At 43.3% G+C, this 17,966-nt stretch overlaps 1 protein-coding gene across 10 annotated transcripts in view; it reads right to left on the bottom strand.

The window, feature by feature from the left end:
- Positions 1 to 17,938, bottom strand: part of Cdca2 (cell division cycle associated 2) — a 43,514-nt gene extending 25,576 nt beyond the window's left edge. Inside the window, exons 1-11 of one of the 10 annotated variants that reach the window (XM_063234891.1) lie at positions 17,225 to 17,633; positions 16,898 to 17,109; positions 16,739 to 16,802; positions 16,467 to 16,640; positions 14,695 to 14,849; positions 6,376 to 6,526; positions 5,700 to 5,735; positions 4,983 to 5,170; positions 3,649 to 3,733; positions 2,487 to 2,698; positions 79 to 163 (exon numbers count right to left, since the gene is read on the bottom strand). In XM_063234891.1, coding sequence (XP_063090961.1) covers positions 79 to 163; positions 2,487 to 2,698; positions 3,649 to 3,733; positions 4,983 to 5,170; positions 5,700 to 5,735; positions 6,376 to 6,526; positions 14,695 to 14,849; positions 16,467 to 16,640; positions 16,739 to 16,802 — 1,150 coding nt within the window. In that variant the 5' untranslated portion in view covers positions 16,898 to 17,109; positions 17,225 to 17,633. The other 9 variants (XM_063234892.1, XM_063234893.1, XM_013143673.3 and 6 more) reach the window with 9 other exon arrangements.
- Between the last annotated feature and the right edge of the window lie 28 nt (positions 17,939 to 17,966).

Here is a 17,966-nt window from a genome sequence, read left to right as displayed (position 1 = left end):
ACTGAAAATCTGATATACCAGACTTTATTAACAAGAAAATGCTATTCTCAGGCTTAAAAGTAAATATAAAATTCTTACCAGCTTTTTGTTCTTTGCAGCAGTTTAAAAGATCTGAAGCTAAGCTTGGATGCATCCCATTATCACAGAGGTTGTTTTGGTGTTCCTAAACAAAGTGATCATCAGGTGAGTGATTTTACAGATACACACACACACACACACACACACACACACACACACACATTACACGCAAAGTCCTAAGAATGGCAATTCTGAACTATTTCAGCAAAGGGCACACACTGTAGTACTAAAGATTATCTTTATTTTCAAAACTGTTCTGGCTTAAAACACTATGATATTTGCTACAAATAAAAACTAGGTTATCTAAATATTACTTGAGTAAATATTATTTTAGGCTGAAATTAACAGAAATCCATAAATGTGGGTTACATTTATTCCCACTCTGATCTAGCAAGTGCAGCTAAAAAAAAATGCCAGTGCCTAGACTTTAGGTGTACTGTAATTGGTGTTAGATGAGGGAGACAGTTATAAATGACCTGAAATATAAAAACTGCACTAAAATGAGAAAGAAATCAAACAGGTAAAAGATGACTACAATGGTATCTCTTTTGAATGTGGGAAGTACACCTTTGCTGAGTGTTTAAATTTCCTGCCTCCATTACCATATTATTGAGGAAGAAAAAGGAAAGAAGTTAGCTTTTTGGCCTTGAGTGTTTATCTAAGTTAAGATTATACAGGCAAGGTAGAAAGGAAGGGACACTGCAAACCCTGAAGAAAAAGACAGAGCCCCCAGCACTCCACTGAGGACCACAGCCAGGGGACCTCTGAAGCACCACCTATACGCATCCAGGTTCACCTGAAAGCCCTGCCCAGGCTTTGTTCTCAGAGCTACCCCCACCCAGCAACAGCACTTGCTCTAAGAATATCTGCTCCAAACAACCCTTAACTTGCTGTCTTTCCAGAGTCAGTTCTTCCTCGCCAAGAAAACACAGACACCAATAATTCCCAGTAATGACTGGGAAATACCTTAACCTACATGACAGTTCATGGTTGCTTTTAGATTTATTTTTAATTAAAATCACCACAAAAGTTAACAAAGGACCTGAATTTTGTCAGCTAGCCAATTTTGGCCAGCTTAGTTAAAAAGACAAAAATCACCGGTTTTAAACAAAATCCTGTGATTCAATATTTGGACTCAATGTTTGCTGTGTCATATTGTGATTTTTTAAAATGATAAGCTATACTGATAATGAGAAGAGCTGTTACAATGTTAAGTCCTTTTAGGAGGCGATAAAGTATGAGTAAGCACAGGTATTACAAATTCCAATCAAGGCCAGGGATTTAGTTCAGTGGCGTAAGTGCCTGCCTTGCAAGTGCAAGGTCAGGAGTTGGATCCTCAGTACAAAAAAAAAAAAAAAGAAAGAAATTCCAATCACATCTCAGCTAAAACAGGTGTTGAAACATTTGAGATAGCAACTGACCATCAACAATCTATGTGGGTAAAGTACTTCACTTCATTTTGATTGACACACAGCTTTGTGTACACAGTTGTATATTACAATGCTATGGTTTAAAAACAAGATTGGTATTTTTGATGTGCCACACACTGGTGCTAATGTCATACCATTATTCTATTTAATGCTCAAATTGTTCTAACAGATGCTTATTAATAACATCCTTTTACACACAAGGAACCAGGGCACACGGTTACTCTGCCCAGCTATTAAATTTCCAGCTGGTTTCAACCAGGCACTCTGCTCCAGTTTCTCTACGGCAGCCTTTGGGAACTTAATCTGCGGGGAACTCAAGTCTTCGTGGGTGCACTACACACACTGAGCCTAAGTGCATGCCACACAGGCCAGTACTTCTTTGGCAGAACTGCTGCTGCATATATGCCAGAAGGACAGACAGAAACCGCTCAGTAAACACCACCAACTTTCCATTAGCTTCCTCTTTTCTCCTATCAGTTCAGCTGGGAGAAAAAAAGTTTGGCTGAAAGAAGTATTAAAACCAAATACTTTGGATGGACTGACAGGTAACAGACTAACATTGTTATGAGCAATGAATATCACTACCTAGTCGTATTCAGTTACTGAAACAAGGCCGGGGATGTAGCTCAGCGGCGCAGCACCTGCCTGGCAGGTACAAGGGCCTGAGTTCTGTTCCCGGTACCAAAACGAAAATAGTGAAAAAAAAAAAAAAAGATCAATTACTGAAATATAATTCTGTCAATGTAAGGGACCATCATAATTAAGATAACAAGTCTCTTAATAAGCTACTTGCATTCAATTCTATATACTTTTAAAAAAGTAACAAATTTCACACAGGGCTATGAGAAAAGTACAGGAAAAAACTGAGGGTAAGTGGGTTCTCCTTACACCAGATGATGTACACGTGATTTCAGGGGCACTGCTTTGAAGCAAAATGAGGTTTTATTCATTTGTTTTAGGTAAGGTAACTTCTCTCACCTGTAAGCTCTCTAGAGACAGCTGCGCACAAGGTTTCTTCAAGACAGAACGGAGGACAAAGGTCTCAGTGGGTGGAACCTCCCTCCTGCACACAGGCGTGGCTGGTGACTTACACTCAGGGACTGTGGCCACACTCACTTCTGTCACCAGTATGTCAAGCGGAACAGCATCGCTGGATCCTTTGTGCTGCGTCCAATCTGCAACCTCAAGTCCTTTAAGAACAGTGGAACGTGAGGTGGAGGACATCCAAATGCATTTATTCTGGACCAAAAATTCTTGCTATATTTGCAAAAATAGCACCCTACTAAGAAATTCAATCCTAATACACACTACCCAGAGCAATCGGGGATCTTGCTTAGAATACAAAGAAGAGGTAGAGAAGTGGCATTTGCCACAGTTTTTAATTCAAATCTGACTATTTCAGGCAAATGTAAGGAAGAAATTTTCACTCCCACAGAAATCTAGATCAAAGGCTAGAAGAAAGTAAGAACTGGCTATGCGGCTAGTCTGTCTTCATGATACTACTAGTTACACCACAAAACGTAACCTTAGCCCAACAATGAGTGGTGAGCAGTTCTGCACTGACATTCGATATGCAAAGCAGATGGAAATGAGAGAAGGGAATAAAGGGAAAGAGGACTGAACCAGACCAGAGCTGCCCTGCCACACGCAGGGGTTCTGCAGCGGCAAATGCAGGGGTCCAGTTAAATTGCAATTGTAATATATCAACTCTGATGCTAAAAGTACTATGATATACTCACACTAAAATCATAAGAACTGTAAACACTTCAATTTTTCGATTTTTCAAAGCAGCAAGGGAAGGAGTGTGGGAAGCACGATGGGAAAGAGGACGCGTGAGAGTGTAAAGTGCCAGAGGAACAGCAGGGCCAGAGCCGCGTGAGGCAACAGTGAGGCCTGCAGTCCTTGTTCCCAGCAGCTGGGGACACAGGACTTTCGGCTGGATGGGACAAAGAGAGGGAGCAGGGGTAGGCAGGGAGCAACAGGAGGTACCACGGTGGCCTGCTTCCTAAGCTTCTCCTAACAAAGGACTTTCTGTCCCTCTGCAAAGATCTTTTGACCCTTCCTGAAGCTTCCTCTGAGACAGAAGTATAGCACTGAGTGGGGCAGCCGCACAGGTAACTGAGGGAAAACACAAACTCACCACTCGAGGCCTCTGTGAGCGCTGGGCAGGGAACAGCTTCTTCAACTATGCATCCAGGCTGGGTTAAACCATATTCAGACGGTTTCTTAGGGGAAACATTTAGAGTAAAGGCCCATTACATTTTATTTCTACGATTACCCAGGGCCTAAAGCAGATCTGAACAAGGTTTATGGATTAACTGGAAATTGGTGTTCATCACCTTCATAATCTAGCAATCTTAGGAACCTAAGAATGAAGTTTTCATCTCAACTTCACCCTAAATGTTCCACAAAACATTTTTCAGTCCCTTAGGAAAAGTTCAAGGGACATTTTATTTTTTTTTGGGTACGGACATAGAACTCACAACCTTGCGCTTTTGCAAGGCAGGTGCTTATGCTGCTGAGCTAAATCTGGGGCCCTAAGGGACACATTTTTGTTGCCTACTAAGGCCTAGGAAGTGTGATTGGCTATGCTTTGAAGAGGAAATTCACTAAAGTGCTGCATGATGATTACTCAAACACCAAAATGTATCAATAACTAGGACAGGAAAGACATTTAATGGTCAGGAGAGAAAACACATTCGTATTAATCCAGAAATCATTTCTACATCATGGGGTAGGTCCAATGAATCACAGGTCTGATAAGAAATGATGATTACTGCCTGTGTCCAATGATGACCTCTTATTGACTTGAATAAAGCAGAGGGAGCGGAGTTACAGGCCTTCTGCGGTAGGAGAAAATCCCTGGCCATGGACTCCTCTCTAGTGCCTATCCTGGATATGTTTGGATCTAAGGGGAAAAACAAAGCACTCTAAGGGGAAAAACAAAGTAACAGTGTTAGCTGTCCCCCTCACCAAGAATTAATGTCCAGTATCAAACAGAACAAGGGCATGAAGCAAAGTTAGTACACTCCTGCCTTTTGAGAACCTTGCCTGGAAGTCACAAAAGCTCCTGATGCTACTTGAAAGAAGTCAGCAAGCAGGAACTGCTAGGAAGCCCGCTATTCCCCAGCCAGTGCTAAACCAGGCAGGGGTGCTCCAAAGATCACCTGCATCCTCTTTACAACTAGCACACTACAAACACAATCGGGCTGATCTTAAATCACTTGTTCCCACGCCTCCCCATGCCAACAGACAAAAAGCGGCTCAGGAATGAGCCAAAATCACTGTCGACCCATCACCAGCCATCAAGGCCAATGTGTCACGTGGGAGACTCCAGGGCTTAATCTTTTTATAAAATCTGCTCCTCTCTCCTCTCCCCACTCTCTCTCCCTAACTGAAACCCCAGCAACAGCGTGGCAGAGCACTGAAGGGAAGCCGTGACAGTCTCAGCTCTGTGGCGAAGTAAACAACCACCTTGGCGAGAGCGGCGGAAGCTCCCACATCGTCTGCTCCATCCACGCCGGCCCTGGGTATCTGGATGCCCACGGCCCCTCCATGACCGAGCTTGTCCTCTGGGTTACCCGCAGAGACCTTCCGGCGTTTGGAGGATAACTCTCCTGGAAATCCGGGCTGCCAACAGCCACCTTGATCTTCCTTTTTAGCTGCAGGCACAAAACAAAATGACATAAAAATAAACACTGTCTTTTACACACGTTCATTTTAAAAGGCAGTAAATTTGGAAAAATTTAGTATTTCAATGAAAGGAAAAATTTCTTATCCTTTTCTACTCAAAAATGGAAACCTAACAGAAAGGCAAAAGAAACTACTAGTAAAAGGTAATAGTAAGTTTATTTATTAAAATTATGGTTTCTCTGGCCTTAATGTATATAAAAATATATGAACATACATTTGCATTTCTGATGTGGTGTCTTACTCCTTTTAAACTTCCCACAAACCCTGTTATGTTGACTATTTTAAAGGATGTGGTTGTTTCTAACACTAGTCGACTCTGGCTGTGAATGACTTTTGTGAAAAGCACAGCTATACTGTGCTTTAGTCTTCAATAGCTAACAAAACGAAATTTAGTGTCTGCTGAATTACAACAATATAAATAAAATTACTTTTAAAACCCTGGTAAAAATTTAAATAATAGGTAAGTTATAAACTGCAAATACAAATTAGGATACCTACAAGGGTCCTGCAGTGTGGAGGTGGATAAAGCAGGTTCTGAAATGAAAAGGGTTTTAAGGAGTCAAAACAGAATCATTTGGAACGTGATGGCATATAAATGCAGGAACGCTCATCAATCACAGTAGGGCCAAGACTGTGTTGAGTTTGGGTTTCAAAGTGCTTTGTAACTTTAAAAAAAAAAAAAAATCAGCAATGACTAATAAAGTGAATTACAATGCAAGAGTTACAGTAAAGGATACAACAGGCTATTAAGATACTAAGTTGGATACATTTACAGTTAACATCAGTGTTGGTTATTTGGCATTTAGGTAAATGTTTCAGAAACTTATCAGTAATTCTATAAAAACCAACATCGGTAAACTCACATTTGCCATGTCTCTTATTTGAAAGCTGAAATGTTCTAATTAGCTCTGACATTTTAAACCTTAAAACTGAATTATAACCATGAGGAAATGGAAGGCCCAGGAATGCTGATATCAGGTTTTTCCGAATCCCGAAATCCAGATTTTTGTGCAAAATGTGCCAGCCCTTTAAATATTAGTCTCCATTGAAAGATACAGTCTCCACTGTGCCCTGAAAAGACTGCCTTTGTACTGTGGAACTCAATCTTTTTCCTATCTTAGAAGCTTGTCTTTCTGAACACACAAGTCAAGCTGACTGAATCCCTTCTACGCACCTGAGCCCGTCATCCCAGGCCTTTCTTCTGCTGCTGAGCTCTCTGGACAAGAAGCCATTTTCTCGTTTTCCTTGATGGAGTGAAAAGCTAACTGGAAAGCAGATATTCGCTCTCTTAATGAACCCACATTTCGATACACCCCAGGGCTGCCCTGTTAAAACACAAACACAGAGGACATCATAAATCAAACATAGTTTGTATATTCTAGGACTGAAATTGCTGAATCCTATGCTAAGTACAGAAAGTCTCTCTGAAAAATACAAGTAATAAATTAGTGTAGCCGAGCCTCTTCTCCCTAGATTACATGTTTCCTGTCTGAGTATTTAGTGTACCTTCGTTTCTCCTCTGCTCCTGCCGCAATTTCCAGCAAAACCCCAGCAAAGAGGAAAAACTGAGGGATACTGAGAGATGTCGAGCCTCACCTGGCTGATCAGAAATTTGTAAGCCCCTGGGTCATGCTAAGAGAAGCCTAAAACAGGGAGAAAATGCTTTAAAAGGAACCAGACACAAATACATCCCAGGTATCTGGCACAAAGAACTCTGGTTTCCAGGGAGCTTAAAGGGCTTTCTTTCTTTCATACCTTAGGCCTGAGACAGCCTCAAATCAAAGGGAAAATGCTCAGCATCTGTGAGAAGCCAGCTGCTAAGACTATAGGGAGGGCACAAAAATACACGGAATCCCAGCGATGGGCCAAGAAGAAGGGGCAGGAGGAGTCACATGTGGAAATTTCATAGACTGCTGAAAGCGTCACTGGGAGTCATCAGCATGGCACCTTTGTCACCCCAAGCCTCCGTGCCTGCTCCAGCCGACACTGGTCCCTCCCTCAGCCCTCGGCCACACCTGCTCTCTACCCAGGATGCCTCACATTACTTCCAGCTCTTTCCATCTCACTCTTCCTGATTTTATGGCACCGAGAGATACTTAGTTTCTTAAGGCTGACAGCCAGTAATTCACTTAAAATAAAAAGTTAGATGGGAAAAGCACAGGCACTTTCTAGAAATCCTGTTAACAGGTATGAGACAAAGATTCATAAAATTTTTATCAGCAGGGATAGAAGTGCCCAATAAAGACAAGTGATACAATGTTTAGCAGTTCTGTGCATATAAAAATAATCAGTTACTGATCAAGTTCTCACTCCAGATTTTATTAACTTGGACGACTTATTTCTACTAATAAGGACCTTGTGGCATTTTTAAAACTCATACTAATGGCCAAAATGTAAAGTTAAAAAATTACCTTCCTTTAAGATAACAGATGGAGAAAAAGCAGTTAGCAGTGTGAAGTCATGTTCGATGGATGATCTGTACATGTATTTGATTCGATTCCCAGTTAAATACACTCAAAAACCACAAAGTCTTTGTTACATAATTATAGACCATTTTATTTGATACACCCACTGATGTAACACTTTGTGACATCAGCCTCACCAGGACTCAAGGAAACCTGGGGTAACTCACGCAAATGAGCAGCAGAAAGGGGATCTCCAAGGCACACACAATACCCTGCGGGTGCTCTTGGGCACAGAGGCTATTTTGAAGATCAGAGGTGAGGAATTGAAGAGCCTCTTATCTTTCAGGCACTCAAAACTGAACATGGTTAGGGTTACTTTAATATCCCAGGAACTCAGCACACTTTGAAATGGTCCTTCAAACTGTAAGTTTCCCTAGTCATGACTGCTTTTTCATCATTTTCTGCTGCTAGAGGATGAAAACAACGTTCGCACACGAAATAAAACACTTAAAATGTAGAGTTTGGGGCAGGGGATTGAGCTCAGTGATGTAAGCGTCTGCTTGCCAAGTAATAGGTTATGAGTTCGATCTCCGGCACCAAAAAAATAAAATATGAAATGAAATAAAAAATAAAATAAAATGTAGAGCCTTCATGACGTCTCTGCATCATGAACTGTTGTCTGCCGGCCAGTTCTCCCTCTGTGGCCCAGAAACATGTGGGACTTGAGAACCAGGGGGAATTACATGCTAGAGTGATGATCTGGGACATACTAAGGTCGTTTCAGGTGGAAGAGAGGCTATGTACAGGCCAGACAAGGCACTGTGGAGGTACTTCTGTGCCTTGAGCTAGGCGCTGGACAGAACTGTCTAAAATAACAGCCCAGTTAAAAAGATAATGAGAAAACGCTTTAAGAGAAGGTGGCTTGGGAAGGCATTTTGGAAGAACTAGAACAGGGCAGAAGCCCTCAGTTGAAATGGGAAGGGAAGAAGGAAGGCCAGCAGGCTGCCGACAAAGGAGATGGGAGATAAGGCTAGAGGCAGGCAGAGTCAGACAAGCAGGGACTCAGAAGGCTTTGGGACAGGGCCTGGGTTCATCTCAAGGCATGACAGGAAGCCTGGGAGTTTTCTGCAGCACAGGCACTGACTGATTTATACTGTAAATACGTCTCTTTAAGTTGAATGGTAAGCAGATCAGGGAAAGAGAAAAGCAGTCGGTGACCCTAGTGGGACTCACACTGGAGTCACAGCAGAGCGGCTATGGGGATGTGAGCAATCAGGCTCTGGAGATGGAGCCAACAGGCGGTGACAGTTGGATGTGGGCTGTTGGGCGGGGCTCTGCTGGAGATTCTGATCAAACACCTGAGGAAGCTACCCAACAGGCAGCTGGACCCGAAGTCTGGAGCCCAATGATCTGCGAGCTGAAGACAGACATCTCAAGAGTTGTCAGATGATACTTGAAGCAAAGAGACGAGGGGTAAGGAGAGCCCTGGGTACACAGCATTTCTGAGAGGAAAACTGGAAAAGGTATAGGTACTAAATAAAACAGAAGAAAATCAGAGCAGCCTGGAATCCCCTAGCAAAGTGAGGCGAGTATCTGAAGGAGGCTAAACGTATCCAAAGCTGCTCTAAGGCTGAGCAAGGTCAAAATGAAGATTTACTCTTTTTTTTTTTTTGTCTTTTTCCTTTTTATCGGTACCGGGGATCGAACTCACGACTGCCTGCTTGCAAGGCAGGTGCTTATACCGCTGAGCTAAATCCCCAGCCCCGAAGATTTACTCTTTGGAGCTATCAAAGTATAGGCCATCTGTCATCAACAGTCTGTCAACACAGCAAGAGAACCAAAGGCCAACTAGGAGTGGCCGGCAGCATCGGGGAAGATGGGGTGGAGTGGGGAAGGGGTGACAGCAGACAGGTTGTTCCCAGAGCTCTGTTGTGATGCGACAGAGAAAGGGCACAGGGGCTGGGGGGCTGGGAAGTGACTCAAAGGGAAGGAGGTAAGATGACTGCAGAAGAAAATCCAGCCAGGAACAGCACACACGGTCATGGTAATGTGAATGTCCCAACACTGACGTGCCCATCTCCCGCCAAGCTGGAAAGGAAAGGGAAGCATGTGTAAAAGGCATCTGGAGGAGGGCTGACCCTTAACCACCACTGTAGGTCAACGGCTAATGCCTGACACAGAAGGGTGAGAAGCACCAGACGAACTACACTGACGTACGGAAGCAAATGCCAGCAAGATCAGGCTAGGAACACTGAAAGCCTTGGGAACTAGAAATGAGACAGAGCACTTACAAACTGCTTTTATAAAAATAAATCCCCCGTAATACCAACTCTTAAAACTATCTACAAGCATAACACTTTTATTTGTGCAAGATTTTAAAGCTTAGAAGGCCATTTTACATTGTGGGACCAGGGCACCTAAGCTGCACAAGCTGTAAAGGATGAGGTGAGGGGGGTGTGGACGGGAAGCCCAGTGAGAGGAGAGGCTGGAAGTGAGCCGCCAGGACGAATCACCATGGAGACAGACAGGACTGACACTGAGGGTCAAAGATGACACTGTCAAGTCACCACACAAGTGGGTGACTAAGGTAGACAAAGAGGTTTTTGGATTGATGAAAGTCAAAATTCTGAGTTTGCCAAGATGTTGGATAGTTCACCCCTGGCCTTGCTAGAGTACTCCAGAAAGAAATGGAGAGGACTGGAGGAATCACGGGAAGCCATCTCCTCCCACTTCCCCTCTGAAGCATTTTCTTTCTGCAATGGGGAAAACTGGAAAAATAAATAAGGATGGATTCTCTAAGCACAAAGGTCTCTTAGACTTCACAAGAAACCACAGTGTTCTAATAGTGTATTTACAGAACACCTCAGTGAGTTAGAATGCGTAACTATTAAAATCATTTTATTCAAGGACATGCAACACATGCATTGCACAAGAAAGAACACAAGATGAAAAGATTAAGCGACAGAGTTTTCAGTGGTATTCGTAAGAGGCACAGGTCAGGGCTTGGGATTTAGCTCAGTGGTATAAGTGCCTGCCTGGCAAGGGTAAGATTGTGAGTTCAACCCCAGTACAAAAAAAAAAAAAAACACAAGTCAAAAGGTCCAAGAATAAGACCAACTTACTCAGAAAAACTATAAGTTAAAAACATATTCCTAGGGCTTGGGTGTTTAGCTCAGCGGCATAAGCGCCTGCCTTGCAAGCAGGCAGTCGTGAGTTTGATCCCTAGTACTGATAAAAAAGAAAAACACACACACAAAAAAAAACACAAACATATTCCTAGGCTGGGCATGGTGGCACACACTTACACACTTGTAATACCAGCACTTGGGAGGCTGAGTCAGGAGGATGGCTCCAAGTTCATGGCTGGCCTGTGCTACAAAGTGAGTTCAAGGACTGTATAACAAGACCTTGTCTCAAAAATACACAAAGACAAAAATTCCTCTAATACTAAAAATAGTATTCTCCAAATGTAAGAAATATGAAGCATAATGTAGAAAGTCATAGTAAAATTATTAAAATTTAAAAAACTACAGGTCTGAAAAATTATGTTCACTTATCTAAAAAATGCATTTATCAAAACAGACTTTGTCCTGGGAGTGGCCGACTGTACAGTGAAATCTGTGTGAAGCCCTGGTTTCAATCTCCAGCCCTCCAAAAATAATGGCAGCAAAACCACAAAACAACCCTCCCCAAACAAAACTATTTTTTTAACCAATACCATACGCCAAACCACACATTCTATTAAGCCTTTTCACAAGCACAGTCAGATCGCAGTGAGGGGGGAGGTGGCTGCAGGTATTAGTACCTGCATCCGTACATCTGTAAGAAAAAAACAAAAGAGCCATTGCAGACCAATGATTGACTCAGATCAGACGAGGCTGGAAGCCGAGAGACCTGCTGCAGAGCCTGGAGCTTTGGGAGCTTCTCAAACAGGGGTCAAGGGCAGGCTAAAACAGGAGGGAGGTTCAAACTGCGGAAGAAGCCTCTAAACCCACGGTTCTGTTCACCAACAAGAAACAGCCATGAGAGAGGTGACAGAGGTGACACAGGGCTCTGGGACTCCAGGCCTCTGGGAGCAGCTGGGGACAGGGCTCAGCCCGGAGTGAGACAGTGCCGGTCTCCCAGCGAGCCCAGGATCTTCCAGTCAGATACCCACATTCAGCTGTCACAGCTCTACCAGGAGATCGCTCAGGAAAGTAGATCAGCCAGAGAAAAAGATGCACAGACCCTGACCTTGGGGGTTCACCCAGTGAAAAAGTGGCCCTGCTGTCCTACCCTGAACTCTATCAGTCAGCAAGTTCCACCTGTGACACTGAGTCCCCAGGCAGTGCTCACGGGGACCTGCTCTCAAGGACCCAGAGAAACTCTGAGAAAGCTCTGACTGTGAGATGTGGTCTGAAGTTGAGGGCACCTGAAACAGAAGAGATCCTACAAGATGAGAAAATCTCCAAACAATCCACAACAAAAAACGTATTTGTCATCAAACAGCAGGCACCATGAAGAATCAGCCACCAAAATATGTGTTGAATGAATGAATCACCAGGACTCTTCCATACTCTTTTAAGTTAAAATACAACGGAGCAACACCTTCAACATCTTGATGGAAAATATTTCAGATTTTTATACCAAGATAAGCAATAACTGAAATGTGCCAGTGGAATACATTTCATCAAAAATGCAGTGGCTCCAAAGAAGTCTAAGGCAGTAAATTATGAAAGAAAGAGGATCAAAGGAGGAAATCTGAATGGGAGGAATAGGGAATCACCAAAGATGAGGAGGGAGGTCACAGAATGACACCTGTCCGGCAAGCTACATGACAACTAAACTAGACCAATGGAAGGACAGAGGACTGAGGAGGGAAGAGGGAGCAAACACCAAAAACCTGATAGCTTTTCTTTTTTTGAGCCAGTCTTGATACATAGCTCAGGCTGCCCGGAGCTTGAGATCCTCCTATGTCAGGATCCTGGGTGCTGAATTATAGATGTGAGCCATTCTGCCCAGCAACAGTGGATCTCTTAAAGTTGATCATTCTATCAAATACAGAGATGAGATTTATGATAAAGACTAAACTAAAAAGAGAAAAAAAAGAGGCATTCCTAATTAGCAGAAAAATAAGTTGTACAAGAAAGCAAAGACAACTATAGCGTACTACAGAGAAGTTTGTGAAAAACATCTACATCGTTATATAATGCATTCTAATCTCCAGTTTAAACACAATTATAACAGATTGTATTGAAAGGATGGAGAGGAAGGAAGCACTGGAACAGGTATGGGCAGCACAGCAGGGCAAGCAAAATCGCCACTTTTCACAGTCAGCACACACTACGCATGTTCAGGAACTGCTACAAGCACATCTGTCTATTATTCATCCTTTTATCATTCCTGTTTCAGACATAAGCAAACAGACTGAGAGCGTACCTAATTTGCCAAAGGTGTCAACTAATTAGTGACAAAGCCAAGAATCAAGTCTAAGCAATACAGCTCCAGCTTCCAAATTCCTATCTGCTACAACAGCGGATCTCAAGTTTTACTACTTCTTAAAAACTGAGGACTCTACAGAATGCATACAACCAGTTACATCTGCCAGAAATATTTCTAAAGCCTTTGCAGAATTTTGGCTATTTTTTAATTTATAGAGCAAAGCTCAACAAAGATCTCTTACCGGTTAACAGCAACACCACATATGAAATCTATCAAAGAATGCATCCTATTGTTAGGTTAAAATTCATCAGTCTAGCTTGCAACGTGAGGTTATCTTTTTACTCAAACAAGACTTTGTAACAGCACACACTGATCACTTTGGAAAATACTGGTTCACCGTTAAGCAGATCTTCCAAAGGCTGGCACATTCAAAATAATGCTTTCACCAATCTTTCCACTGATCAGACAGACAGTTAATCAGGAAGTCATCAAGCCCACAGGGGTAGATATATGTTTTCTAAAATCCAGATTTCCTCTTGAAAATGCCAGTGTTCCCCGGTAAGAACTGTTTCTGTTTTTGTGGTGGATTTGCTGTTCCCACACAAGAAATGGTCAGCTGCACTTCCAAATCTAACCATGGTTTGTCAATCAGTTGTTCTTTCAACTAAAGCAACATTTCACAGGGGTGAGACAGGGTGGCTAATACAGCCCACAACTCAATCACATACATAGTAACTCCAGAAGCATCCAGAATATTTTTACACACCAAAGTGCTTGATGTGAACGTCCCATTTCATCATATAATACACAGGTATTGTTTAGGAAAAGTTTTAGTGATTCAAGGACATTTCGTGAAACTGGTATTTCCTTTGTAAGTGTGATGCCACTCCTTTGGCTCAAAACTTTATTCACCATTGCGTCACAAATGCAAACATTAACAGAGTGGGGGAAAAAATTACATCTTAGTACAATCACAAAAATAGTTGTGACTCCAGGGGCTGCTTAAATTAAGGGACCCCCGATGTCCACTTTGGTACCATTGTCTTATGTATCTATTATTCCTAGAACTGAAAAATGAAGTGGCAATGTAAGTTATTTTAAAATACGAAAGCCAATACCAAAAATTGTTGTCCTTTAAGAAGTAACCTGGACATATATGTCTTTCATCATAAGCCTTATGCTACTACTTTACTTTTTCATATTATTTTCATAAAAACTTGAAAAAAACCAGCTAACTGCATCCATATTAGAGGCCAAGTTTCTAGTCCTTATCACAAGGTTGTCCCAAATACACTGCCCTGGGGGACCTTTGCCCCTACAAAAAATGCTGTCATAAAAATACGAAAATCCGATGCTCCTAAAGAAGACGATTGGAAACCAGCACCTCAGCTCATTTAGAAAAGTAGGTATGAACTGGAAAGTTTGCAAAATGAAAGAGAAATCTCTAGAAATCCATTTCTACCCAAGGCCACCACTGCCTCTCTTAGCCATACTGGACACCAGTACCAATGTTAGCTGCACATTCTCTGGAAGACACAGAATACACTCACTCTCCAGACCCCAAGCAGAAGAGATGTACCGGAATCCCTATTCAGCACCCTTGCACAGAAACTTCAGAACAGGACAGAACATTTCCCCACAATTCCTTACTCATAAGGAAACCATACCTGCAAAGGGGAGCCTGGGACCAAAGGAGATTTCTCAGCACTCTTTAAAGCCCGTTGCTGAGCCATGAAACGAATCAGGTGGTTTGTTTCAGGAGAGCCCCGTGCACCGACTGCAGAACGTCGTCTGGCCTTTTTCAGGTAGGATGATGACTTCCCTGTAATGAAACTCTCTTATGAATTGGAAGGAAATAAATCAGTCACCAGTAATCACAACTAATGCCTGTGACCAGCCAGCCTGAGAGAAAACTTGCCGAACACACACTACAGAACACTAAGTAGAGAATTACTGGCAAAGTTATTACCATGTGATCAGTTGGGTAGGGATCTTTGTTTATCCTGATTTAGTCGGTGTTCTTACAACGGTGCCTGGCTTACAACGGTGCCTGGCACACACAAAACATTCATTTAAAAGGTTACTGAATGAATTCACAAACAATTTAATCACTGGTCTTTGTTTTTGTTCCATTTTTCCTACAGAGGTGAGTAATGGCTTGCTCTTGACTAATTTCTCTTTTGTGAATATGTCATCCACAAGGACAGAAAGAGCTCCATGCAGGCCCCTACACAACAGTCCTCCCTTATACATGGTATCACTTTCCTTGCTTCCTGCAGTCACCCACCCTGTGAAAATATTAAATGCAAACTTTCAGAAATGTTTCAAAAGTTTAAAACGATGGCTATTTCAACTAACATGATAAAATCATGTGCCATTTAGCTTCACCCCACCCAGGATACATCCCTTGACTAATGTATCCATACTGTGTATGTTACCAACCCATTAGTACCCAGCAGTACTTGATTTAACATGTTTTACTTAATAATGGATCCAAGCTCTTAAGTAGTGATGCTGGCAATTCACATATGCTTTAAGTGAAAAGGTAAAAATATAGTAAGATATTTACAAAGACATAACACATTCACATAATTTATAGTGTATTGTTGTAATTACCTAACCTATGATGCTAATCTCTTATGCCTAATTTATAAATGAAAACTCTGTCACTGATACGCATGGATAGGAAATAACAATATGTAGGACTAAGTATTATCCTTGGTTCCAGAAATATACTTGGGGTCTTGGAACCCCAGTGGATAGGAGGTAGAGAAGGCAATGTACTCTGTTATTCTTAATTATTTAAGATACCAATTCCTCTGAGATACCCACGTGCTTTCAGTATACTACTATGAATTTTGCCCATATGCCTAAACAATAAATTCAGCTTTTTATAAATCTAACAGTGATGTTTACAATGCTGTTCTTTAATCCATTTGCATTTTTACATATCTTCATTTAAGTCAGATTTCACAGGTGAATTTTAAAACTATTGCTTAGTGTTTAGCCTAAGTTTCTGTTTCTTACTTCTGAAGGAGGTACACCCAATCTGTCCATGTTATAAACTACTCTCCAACTTCCTCTTATTTTTGCCATATATGAACACAAAATATAGAGCTATTTATATTATACACCTTCTTGAATCCTGTGTGTTAAGTCAAAGAATGATTCACACACACTGTTTTTCCAGGATGGGCAAAGAGCACAACTGACTTAAGTACAGTTTCACACTGGGTCTCACAGGCCCTCTTGTTCCTGTTGTGCATGGTAAAGAAGCTATGTGTATGCCCAGAAAGCTCCTAAGCTGGTAAGTTTGCAGTTAATCAATTTAGATATGGACAGTAATAACAGAGACAGCACAGAGTAAAACTGTGAATTACATTAAAGTTTTCTTTAAGCCTGAAAAGCAGTGCTATAATAGAATGACCGCTTCCCTTACCTGAAGAGTTCTTAACGAAACTTTCAGGTGTAATTCCCAACTGCTCTACGGTTACTGTGGAAAAGTTCAAAGGCGATTTAAAAGTTTGTGGTGTGCAAAGATTAGGGGTCCCTTCTGCTGTATGCTTCTGAGGAGTCGCAAGCGTCCCAGTTCCCAAAACAAGAGAGGGGTTTTCTGAAAGAAAAGACACGTTGCAGGAGGGGCTAAGCATCAATACCAAGACGGATACATGAATCCCAGCTTCCATAATGAGGAAACAAACCCCCACATACCGGCATTCTGAACAGCAGACGCCTTAGTTTCAGGGGGTCCGCTGTCTTGGGAACTTGTATCCATCTAAAAGACACAGAAGAAGAAAACGGAACAACCCTCTCACCAGCACTAATGCGACTGGACACACACACAAAATCCCACTCAAAACCCAAACTCACACAACCAACCCACAGGGCATGGAACACGCGCAGACAGGATACTCCGGAGCTCAAAGTAACAAGAGACTGGAGGAAGCTTCTGCGAAGAACAAGACAAGGCCGAGCCCAGGGTCACGCTAACGCTCTCCGATGATCTTCCTGGCCGTCTCCAGCAGCGGGGTGCTCGCTCTCGGAAGCAGCTGTGCGAGCTCCAGACCCTCCCTGGGCAGGTCCTAAGGGTCCCAGAAACCTGCATCTAAGACGCACCTGGCGGCCCAGGGCAGGACGTGATGCCCGGTGACTCCCACCCCTACTTCAGCCCCAGCACCAACCCCTCCGCCGGCCTACCTCTCACGCCCACCTCGGTGGCCCTCGGCGCCTGGGTTTGTTGTGAAAGCTGCACCCAGATCAGGCCCGGCGTGGGGGCCTTAGGGCTGACTGGGCACGAACCTGCAGAGCTGGCCGCCGCCGCCTGCCGGCCCCGGAGTCCCACACTCGCCCCGCGCCGATTCAAACCGTGGCCCCGCCCCCACGTGGAGTAGCCACGAATCGCTCCGCCGCTGACCCGGGCGTGTCTGCTCGCACCCTGAAATCCCGCAGACCTCTCCCTCGCTGCCTCAGGCAATGCAACAGCCTCCTCCTGGGCTACGAGGGAAGCTGCCGCTAGTTGCAGGCGGCCCAGCGAGCACAGCGACCCGCGATAACGGAACTACTTTCTGTGACAGCCCAGGCTGTCTATCCCTACGGTTAGCCTTTTAGTTCCGCCTCCCACCTTTTGATTGGGTCCTGCAAACTTCGAAAAGAATCATTGAACCAATCCTGACGGAACGATGGCCTGGCTTTTTACCCAATCAGCCAATCCCGATGGTAGCCGTTTCCTCGGTGGGTTGGGAGAGTGGGAGGGATTAAAGAAGAGGGTGGTGAGAGAGTGGGAGGAATTAAAGAAGAGGGTGGTGCTGAGTGGTGCGTGTGTCGTTCTTTTAGCGCTCCACCTCCTCCTTCAAATCCCGCCTCCGTATGCAGATGAGTTTTCCTAGAATTGAGTGTGCGCCTGCTCAGTAACGCTTAGAGCCGCGGTCTGGCAGTCGCT

Source organism: Cavia porcellus, unplaced genomic scaffold (genome assembly GCF_034190915.1).
Source record: "Cavia porcellus strain 051 isolate PalLab524CR breed Dunkin Hartley unplaced genomic scaffold, mCavPor4.1 scaffold_24, whole genome shotgun sequence".
Taxonomy (NCBI): Eukaryota; Metazoa; Chordata; class Mammalia; order Rodentia; family Caviidae; genus Cavia; species Cavia porcellus.
This window is presented reverse-complemented; position numbering and strand designations above follow the sequence as displayed.